This window comes from Chanos chanos, chromosome 2, assembly GCF_902362185.1.
Source record: "Chanos chanos chromosome 2, fChaCha1.1, whole genome shotgun sequence".
NCBI lineage: Eukaryota > Metazoa > Chordata > Actinopteri > Gonorynchiformes > Chanidae > Chanos > Chanos chanos.
The window spans coordinates 37741973-37752404 of NC_044496.1; the positions used below are offsets into that span (position 1 = coordinate 37741973).

The 10432-nt window shown below is 41.3% G+C and overlaps 1 protein-coding gene across 1 annotated transcript; it reads right to left on the reverse strand.

The window, feature by feature from the left end:
- Window positions 1-217: 217 nt before the first annotated feature.
- nr2e3 (nuclear receptor subfamily 2, group E, member 3) lies at window positions 218-3428 on the reverse strand. The gene is made up of 8 exons (XM_030766567.1): window positions 3338-3428; window positions 2826-2976; window positions 2456-2559; window positions 1986-2258; window positions 1571-1752; window positions 930-1170; window positions 554-659; window positions 218-350 (listed from the first exon to the last, which is right to left on the reverse strand). The coding sequence occupies exons 1-8, from the start codon at window positions 3426-3428 to the stop codon at window positions 218-220; spliced, it is 1281 nt and encodes a 426-aa protein (XP_030622427.1).
- Window positions 3429-10432: the final 7004 nt, after the last annotated feature.

A 10432-nucleotide genomic window follows, 5' to 3' on the forward strand; every position in this document is an offset into this window, starting at 1 on the left:
AAAGCATATCTTAACAGAGCAAATAAGCCAAACACATACATAAAAAATGTAATACTCTTTGGACAGAATTCTTAGAGCATTGATTTCATATTTCCAGCTCTTTCTGTTCCTCAAAGCAGACAGCATCATAACTAAATTAGTTGAGGAGCAAAGCATCTGAAGGGTTTTTTTTAGATAACATTTTTGAAGATCTGTGGGGATAAACCCCTTCGCTCTTTCAGTTCTTGAACATGTCACATAGCAGCTTCTCCATGGGAGTGTTTCCAATGGTCCGGTGGAAGAAAAGCAGTTCGATCCTCTCTGAGCTTATGAAGTGTAAAGAGGGAAGTAGCAGCAGTAGTCTCCCGAATCTGAGAGGAAAAAATGACAGAATTCGCCTTTATTCATCTGTGATTTTTATAGGTCAGCTAACTAAATAGAATACGAAAATCTAAACAGAATATGAGTTGTATGGAACAAAGAACTACAAGTTTATCATACTGATTGTTTGTTTTGTTTGTCTTTTGAATGGTGCAGTGTAGAGGGAGAAAGGTGTGTGTTCTAACACACTGACCTGGCAGCCTGGCTGGAGTAAAGGGTGTGGATGTGCTGACCCAGCATCACCTGGGACTGGTCCTGCAGATTCTCCACCTGCTCTGGGTCTTTGAGTCCACGTGTCTCTGTATCAGAGAGAGAGACCACATGAGATGGCTGCCATTCTACTTTATGGAACTTGTAACTAGTAAAATAGACTGAGAGTAGTTGTGGAAAAATAGACTGAGAGTAGTTGTGGAAAACACTCCCACTCTAATCCATGTGTTAGCTGTTTATACGGGTAATCAAAGCTCTGATGACCGCTATAGTTGGGCTCAAGTAGCTTCAAGTTGGGTACCTCTGTGCCACACTAACCAAACTGCATTATACATACAGGACAGAGAAGATGAACAAACCCGGTTTGAAGAGGACAATGGCTTTAAGACAGGCAAATTCAGTGGGATCCACTGCCAGAGCCTTGAAGCGACTGAAGACTTCCTGCAGGATCCTGAGGTCTGAAGCAGAGGGACTGTTTTTGCTCTGCTGGGGTGGAGACAGGTCAGGGAGAGAAAGTAGGGGACAGCTGTCCAGGGGTAAGGACCACTGGATGGCACACAGAAGGAACAGTTCACTCCACGCTTCCTCCAGCAGAATCACCTAGAGACACAGGAGATGGTTTTATTATGACAATGCCGATGAAGTCCCTGTTCACCTCTCTAAGAGAAGTCAACAGCTCAGTATAGCAGGCATGTAAGTTTGCCTAAGTGATCTGATTAAACATCTGTGATTCATTTTCAGTAAGCGATACTGTTCTCTTTATGTATTAATACAAATCAGAGCCACTGTGGACAGCTGTGTGATAAACCAATAGTTCTAAGCCCTGTCCTCTAGAACCCAAACACATTCCACACATGTGTTGAGTTTTGGTCCCTGAACACATTGGTTAAATTGACTAGTACATCAGTTAAAACATTCTCTAATTGTTTCTTCTTTCATCAGCTGAAGCAGTCAAGCTAATGGCAGAAAACAGCAGAAAGAAAAGAAGACCAGTTCTGACCTGATCTCTGAAAGGCAGGTGTGAAAACACAGGTAGGTTCTTCGCCCATTTGACAGACATGAAGAGCAACCGAGCTGACGTCTCATACACACTCTCTGGGCCGCTAGAGGGGTAGAAGGATGTGCTGTACTCTGGAGAGCTCCTCTCTGGTTCGTTACTGGTAACGTCAATATTCTCATCAACTGCAGGCAAGAATAAACCACATGAAATACATTAGAAACGTGATTTTATGTAGAAGACAAGTTATTAGAGAGGGAGACTGAGCAATTTATGTATTTAGGTATTTGTGGTCAGTTTTATTAGTGTTTGTGAAGCTTTTGCCAATCAAAGAACTTCGATTGTGTTGCAGCTATTCTGTATCTATCGCCCTTTTTATACCATTCTGTCTTCCATTTTTCTTTCTACTTATTCTTACCATCCTCTGGTTCCAGCTTGGCACACGTTTCTGCTGTCATCAGACTGGCCATGAAGCGGTGGCCGTTCTTCGGGCTGCCGGAGCGCTGGGTGGCTCCTGATGAGCTGATGGAGGAGCTGATAGAGGAGCCCAAGAGCGGCCGACTGATAACGGAGCAGGTGGAGGAGGAGGTGGGCTCCCGGGTGGTGGCCAGGTGTTCCTTTTCCGTGTCCACGTCCAGGGCATCCAACCGCACCTGGGCAGTACTGCGGGGCTGACGCTCATTTTGTACAGCTGTGACCGAGAAAGTGAGAAGAAGAGAGACTTGATTTCAAATTCCTCTTCAGAACTGAAAACAACTGCACCAAAGAAAATCGACAATCTATCTGACATTGCAATTCTCATATAAAAATGAGAGAGAGAGAGAGAGAGAGAGAGAGAGAGAGAGAGAGAGAGAGGCTTCAGAGATCATTTTGAAAATGTATCCTCACCGTCTTTGTTCATGCCAGCCTGAAGACACTTTTTGAGTCGGCAGGCCTGGCACTGGTTGCGATGAGCTTTGTCTACAGGGCACATTCCTGTGCCAGCCTGGCACCTGCAAGAATGTCAAACATTCAGATTCTACGCTGAGCACCAGTTAAGCACAAATATGATTTTTAAGCAGCAGACATACAGACATGAAAATGCTGTCTGCATAACTGAGGAGAAACTGATGGAAATGTAGAAAAATAGAGCATGTATCCATATAATATTTTAAAAGGGTTTGGCGTTGAGAATGGTTTGAAACACTCAATAGTCATTCTATAGGTGGTTCTGTATAGACAAGGGTCATAAAGAGTCTTTATCATATTGGCTCCTGACCTGTATATGAGTTTACGCCTCACACTTCTCTTGAAGAAGCCGCTGCATCCATTGCAGGCATAGATGCCATAGTGTTTCCCACTACTGGTGTCAGCACACACTTTACACAGCAGGCCTGATGTAAGGATCTTCCCTGAGGATGGGCTTTTGCCTGGAGGACATACAGAGCACAGTTTTGTTTTGGCTGCTTTGTGTTTCCTGACAAAATCCCCTCCACAGCTATCTTTAAGCTCTGGAGTAAATATCAAAGTGTGTTTTACCTTCTGAGGGATGATTAAAAGGTGATTGGGGTTTTAAGCATAAATGCTACAAACGAACAGATGATCAGGTCTAAAATTTAATTGGTTTAAGCTCTTGACAGTATGTATCACAAAACCTACTGTTCAGGGTGTGTAGTTGTGGTCTGGAGTCCTCAAATACAGTCTTTTTGATTTCTGTGTTGCAGAAGAACCAGTAGAGGCTAAGACACCTGTTGCATACCCAGAGTTGGTGAGAGTCATGTGGACACTTACCTCCTTGACTGTCCTCAGTAGCACTGCTCCCTGCAGAGTCTGTGGGAGAACAGGATTGCACCATGGAGATTTTAGAGATGGGATCCTCCATTAGCTGTGTCCCTGAATCAAGAAGAACGGTGGGGTGAGGGCAGCCTTTTTTCTCTCTTTTAGAAAAGTTGTAGCTTTAAACGCTGTCCTCCAGGGGTATCCTGTCAGTGACTTGATTTCAGTGAGTAGATATAACACGTTTCTTTTCTCAGTCTAGAAAAATCATCCAAGGTGATCCAGAATAAATCTATGACCACGAGATGTTCTAGAGTTTATCTAGCTGTTTTTGGATTGTTCAGTACATACAGGAGATTTTGATGGCATCAGAGCCTAGTTGAGGTTCTCTCTCAGGTGCTCACTGCTTCAGTTCCTCCTTAAGGTTGAGTGTGTTTGGTTCTACCAGAGGTCTTGGACTGCAAACAGAACTCTTGGGCCCCAGAAGTTGCCGGCTGAAGTTAAAGGCAGTGAAGTCTGTCACCCTGCTGTCTTGTCTCTGACAATGCTTCACTGTGTCTGTGAGTCGGTGTCCAGTTGGGGCTCCCTAAAGGAAGACAAGGGGATTAGCACCAAGCGCTGTGTAAGCAAATGCCTATTTGTCAGCCTCTTAATCTTTACTGTCCATCTATGGGTGGATCAATCAGTCACACTGCTAGGTATTAGCCCCATCCACAAGAAGTGCAAAAATAAAAGAACAAACAAAAGACTTAGGTTTTAGTTACAGGTACCTGTGTCCATTTTTCACCCACTGCTTTCTTGTCTCCTGTCACTGATTAACAACATCTCATGTCACTGAATATGAACTGATATCTTTTTCAGCATCTCATTATTCACTTCATGAAACAGCTCAGAACATGCTGATATATAACAATCCATATATCATCACAAATCTTGATATTAATTTCACAGAGATTTTGTTCTGAGTGGGCAGAGATTATTTTTCTTCATTATTTTGAGAGTATGCTCTCTAACAGAGTGTATGCTGCTGAAGTCACAAGAAATGACAAGACATAGAATCAATGTGGAACATGTTTCACGAAATTGCATCATGATTTAATCCCATCCACCAACACCAGGGATTCATGTTAAGCTGGCCTAACTTGAGGATTCTTTCCTCTCTTCGGCTGCTTTAAATAAAAGTATTTTAATTTATTGATGTACTATGCTCCCTTGGGCAATAATGTGTATGTTCTCTTATCTTTTACAGTTTGTCTGTTGTCGGTCACCAAAGAACTTTCAGCAGTGTCTTTCTATTAGACATTTTAATGAAACCAACAGCTCATTTAAAAAACTGGTCAGTCTTGTGTATTATTTCCCATTTTAAAAAGTGTAAAAGACATCAACCCCAAAGACTACGTAAAGGTCTTGTCCTGTTCAGACACACAAAAAACCCCCCAACCATCTCAAAACAGCTAAGCTGCTTAGCTTACCATGAAAACGTGGACTTCTAAGTCAACAAACGCTCTTGGGGGGGGGGGGGGGGGGGGGTAGAAGGGAGAAAAACAATTAGCTTTTAGACTGAAAGAGCAGAGAGGCCCCCTGTCTGTGAGTCCTTCCTTATGCCATATGGTGGCTGCTCTCTAGATCTCTGTCTGCCTAATTAGTGACCCCTGCGTGATTTACTGGTAATTAGGCAGCTGAGGTCAGTGATTTGCTTTTTCTTTGATTTGTGGATTTGCCTTATTAAGGACTTTACTCAGTGCCAGGTCATACACTGAAGCCGATGCATCAATGCCATCTCCATCCTTTCTACAGTGTTCCCATGATGCTGTATCAGTAATAGTCTGCTGTCAGTGCTGCTAGCTCAAGAGCTGTTACAAAGTATTGGGTGAACAGTATTGTGCAATCATTGAATGATGTAAACTGGTCATGTCTTGGTCATGGTCTAAAAAGTTTCATCAAATACGCTTTTTGACCTTAAGTGAAAGGTTTGCCACTTTTTTCATTCACTTAAAGTTACTGTAGAAGAGGGTTTGAAAATTCTATAAATTAGCTTCTTTGGTGGGAGGCAATGGATTGTTCTGTCTTATATGCTTTTGTAATTAGAGAGGCTATTGTTGGTATCCTGATGTTGGTAACCTTTTGTAATTAGAGAGGCTATTGTTGGTATCCTGATGTTGGTAACCTTTTGTAATTAGAGAGGCTATTGTTGGTATCCTGATGTTGGTAACCTTTCACAGACTGTTGAATACATCAAACTCCATAAAGCTACTTTAACACAATAACACGATGATATAAAGAAAAAGAAAAAGAAATGAGCGTTTCCCTTTCCTAACAGTTAATCTTCTGTTTTTCTTTACACAGCTCATTTTCTAGTTGTTTTTTGAAGTATTTCTGCCAGCAAATCAGAGGGCAGTATTTAAATCCTCAATAACCAGGGAATAGTTTTGGGGAAAGCCTGTCTGACGGTTACTTATTAATGCCCTTTTCGTTTTAGACTGAGCTCTCTCCATCGGAACAGACCCCTCTCTGTTGGTCAGAACTAGTGTGTAAAAAGATTAGGTATCCCGATTAGCCAGAAGGGCTTGTCTAGGAAAACAGTCAAAACCATTTGAACCCTGAATTGAACTGTCTGCCGTAGCACCGTACACCCAGTGGTCTGAGCTCAGTCACCTGAACACAGGATTCCCAAGACCCTTCACTCCAATTATCTCTCACTTCTCCTGTTACCATGTTAGACCTAGCATCCACCTGACACAGCTCAATTAAACACGTGGTGTGAGAAAGTGATATTGTTTTTGGTGATGCTTCACTGAAAATCAGCACATGTAATGCATAATGACATTATCAAAATGTATCGCAAGGTTTGCTATAGGGAGGCATGATCCACCATCAGCCCTTTTCAGTGTCTCAGTATTATCTTAGCTCTTAGCATTATGTTATAAGACTTAAATCATTTAAAATGATTGTTTGGTCTTGGTCAACTGCATGTTTCAAAAATACTTGTTGCAGGACACATCCAGAGCTATACACAGTTATTCAAATATCTTTGTCAGCATTTTACGAATCATTTCATTTTCTTATATTCCTGCATAATGAGATAACTGACATATCAAAAGTTATAGATAATGTATCCCGGACTTGGGTTGGCTTACATGACAAAGTACACTGACAATGTGACTAAATGGAAAGCGGAAACATAACAAACATATGATGTGTCAGTAGAACAGCCAGGTCACATGCGTGAGTGGGTGACATGTCCCAGCAGCTTACTGCTCGTATCAGTCAGGATACTGGCAGTCAGGGCAGGTCTGCATTAGATGAGTTTATGTAACAGGCAGGTGGCTGCCGGAGCTCAATGTCCTTGGTGGCTGTTTCTAAAAGAACTTGCTTAGATGAGCATACCAGAGATTATGGTAAAATAAAGTGATTAAGAGCATGTGACAAATTACACGGTAATAATTGACTGTAGTCATAATGATAGCAACAGTTGTGAACAAGAAAATCACAGATGGTGTTTTTGCATTCTGACCGGATAGATTTCACACATCAAACAGCTGAAAGAATCAAATTGTTGTGATTTTGGATGACGTATTTGTCTGAGGTTTCAATAAACTGATTTTTTGACCTCACCCAATATTCACTGTAATATATTTTATATTACAATAATGCATTGAATAATTTCATTGTAATAAAATCATAAACAGCAAAGCAGTCACGGCAGATTTGAACTGTCTTACTACAATGAATCCACCAACTTTTACCATTCATTCAAACAAAGAATGTCAAAAAAGGAGTCCAACAATTACACAGTCTCTTGAAGCTTAACGTTTATGGGTGTGTGTCTCACCCCTCTTTTATGAAGAGGAAACTTTGTTGTTATGGTGGACAGTGATGTTACCAGGCAATTTCATTTCCTCGGGTGAACTCTTTTTGGTTGTACGTATGGTGCATAAGGTGTTTAGGTCTTATCTGTGCAGTGCTGACAGTGTAACTCTACAGTCTCTGTTGGTTACATAACTGAACCTCAAAGCCTAGGTCTCAGCTAGGCTACCTCAGAGACATGCGCTTGGTAGATTAGCGTCTTAGAGCATCTCCACGTCAAGGGAAAGCTGTTGATGTCAGTCTCTCTACTCTCCACTCTATCCACAATCCATCCAAATGATGAAGCCTGTGGCTGTTAATGTTATAGACACATTTCTCTATTTTGTTGCTTTGTTTGAGAAGCTGAAGGATAGGGCTGAATAAAGTATATAGGCTATGGACAAGAGAAATTTGTTTCTTTCTCATTAACAACACACTCATAGTGGTTTTAATTATTTTCTAAAGCCAGTTTCACCCCTAGACATGTAGATATATATGGGATTGTTACTGACAATATAAAATGTTGGCATTTACACATCATACTATTCAGTTAAGTAGAGGTGACCGGGAGGTTTCTTAGTGACAGGAGAAGGAAAGATTTTGATAGGTGACATGAAAACTGAGGAGGGCTGACTCCGATGGGGGCGGCTTCTCTGAACAAAAGTTTGGCATTGCCAGCAGGGGAGTAGCACGCTTCACGGCCATGCTGTCGTCTTAACCACCCCCCCCCCCCCCCCCCCCCCCCCATGCTCCGGCTCACCGTGACCTAGATCTCTGACAGTAAACAGCTGCCGCCCAGGTTGAGGTGCTGCTGCCATCAGCAGAATGTGGCCGTGGGGCTGGGCCTGTGGGGGATAAGTGTCAGATTGCTCTTCTCCTGAGCCCGCTGATGGGGCTCAGCAGCCCAGAGATTGGTCATCTAGATCCAGCAGCACTTAAACAGACCAGCCGCCACGAGCCGTGAGATTAGAGCTAATTGCTGTATGCTAGCAGAAATATTTTCAGTGGCAGCCGACCAGTGTCTGGCAGCCACGTGTTGAATGGTGAATCACATATCATGTGTTGAGTGCTTTGTGAATGGACTATACAGGTTCATTAGATCTTGGATCTCAGACTGTAGTTTTGTGGAGACTTCTTGTGATGTATTGAGGAAGTTTGTAATGGTTTATCAAGAAAAGACAACAGTAAACAGTCCTTAAGTGTGAACATCATGGTCTTAGGCTCTTGGAACAGGAAGATTTTGATCTGTTTTAAAAATCTCAAGTTTTCTCTGAACCACAAAGTGGTCTTTTTTCAGATATTTCTTTGGTGGTTAAGATGTCCTTGAAGGTACACTGACATAAGTTCACATCTCCGTGCATTGGTTTAATCAGCTTTCTGTATAATCTCTTTGAATGTCAGCTATTGTCAAAGAGTGAGATTAACTTTTTAAGAGTGTGGGGATGCTTAGCCTGCACGGAGGGAAGGAGATTTTTCCAGGCGAGACACAAGTCCGAAGACTTGCCTCGGAATGATGTGATATCCAAAACAAGGGACTTCACCATCATGTCGCTTTCCTTAGATGTTAGATGTGATTGATCTCATTGTTTGTATTGCCCAGGTAATCAAATTTACAGTAAGCGTAATGTAGAGCTGCGTAATGTTCTATGCTTTCAGAGCATTCCAGTATTTAGTCCCCTGGTTACATAAATTTAGTTATATTGCTAAATAACACTAAATAACACCCATTAACTATGAGGTCCTGTTGAGATCTGTGAAATGTTGTTCAGGTTATTTCAGCGTTGTTGGTTTCAGTGCTAGGAGGACCTCGTGTACATTGTTAGCAGGCAACATACTCATTTAAGTTCATGGGAGTTTTGTCATGTTTTTGCACTGTTAATGGGGGTTTAGAAAATACAGAAATGAGTTTTCTAGGAAACACTTCATCATTAATCAATGGTGCTATATTGTTAATCATATTTTCATACCAAGAGGTAAACACCCCGTGACTCTCACATGAGTCATCCTCTCTCATATGACAGAGATTAGACTAACCAAGTGCTCTTGTCCTAACAAGCATATAACCATGCATTTCTTGTTGGATGCCATTCTATCGTTTTTAGCACCAGGAGTAGATGAACGTCTATAAAACATTTTAAGGTTTGTAAAATACCAAACATCGGAAATGCCTTACGTAAAAAAAAAAAATTCCCCAGTTTGAAAAACAAATTGTTATATCACTGACAAATTTAAAATTACCCTACAATTCAATTCTACATTACATACCTGAAGATGACATAGGGGTTTGTGTCTGGAGAACACACATTGATAGAATTCATGAATTTAATGGTCCAGTCACAGAGTTAATGAAATCCCAAAATCTAATTAGTCCTTGCAGATGACATTCGGTGGAAAGAGCTAATACCCTTTCACATTTCTAAACCTGTGTGACTCATCGTCGTCATCATCATCATCATCATTACTTGTCTCTGTGTTTAAGGATTAAACACATAAATGTATTCAGGGTGCCATATGTTGGCCTGGGTTATCCTACACTTGCGTGAATGGAAAACAGAGGACACTCTCCTCTTGGCAAAAACAACAAGCTTGGCTTAGACAACTAATTACACCACTAACTAGATTGTCCGATCTATGTTGATTAACAGTGTAATTTCCATATTTCCATCCGTTAACAATGCAGTAAAGTATGAGAATAGCTTACAGATGATAAGCTATGTTTATTGGCATTTAGTTATTTCTATCAGTTTTGTCCTTTTTCATCCTCTGAAGCAGATATTGATCTGATAGATTCCTCGTATGCAACTTATGGCCAAAACTTATATCCTAAGATCTAATATATTAAAGGATTTTTTTACAATCTAAAGCATGTTATTGGTTACTTTAGTTGGTCTAATACCAGGTAATATGAGTGAGCAACCTGACATCACCATATGTTTTAAGATGAATCATTCATAACCCAAGAAGGATCACACATGGTCTAACTTACACAAACAAACAAACAGACAGACAAATAAACAAACAAGTATGCAAATGAATAAACGGCACAGTAACAATCTTTACCCAACTTACACAATAGAGAGCAAACCTCTATGGTTGGTTAAGGCTAAAAACACATGAGGCAGAAATTGGGGACTCCATCTCACCATTACAAAACCTTACAAACACTTACACCAGGGGTCATCTGGGGGTGACTCCCTTGCTCTGACCCTGTTGTCCACACAGTGAGGTGAACTGCTTATGACTGCTGAGGAGTTCACCATAAGG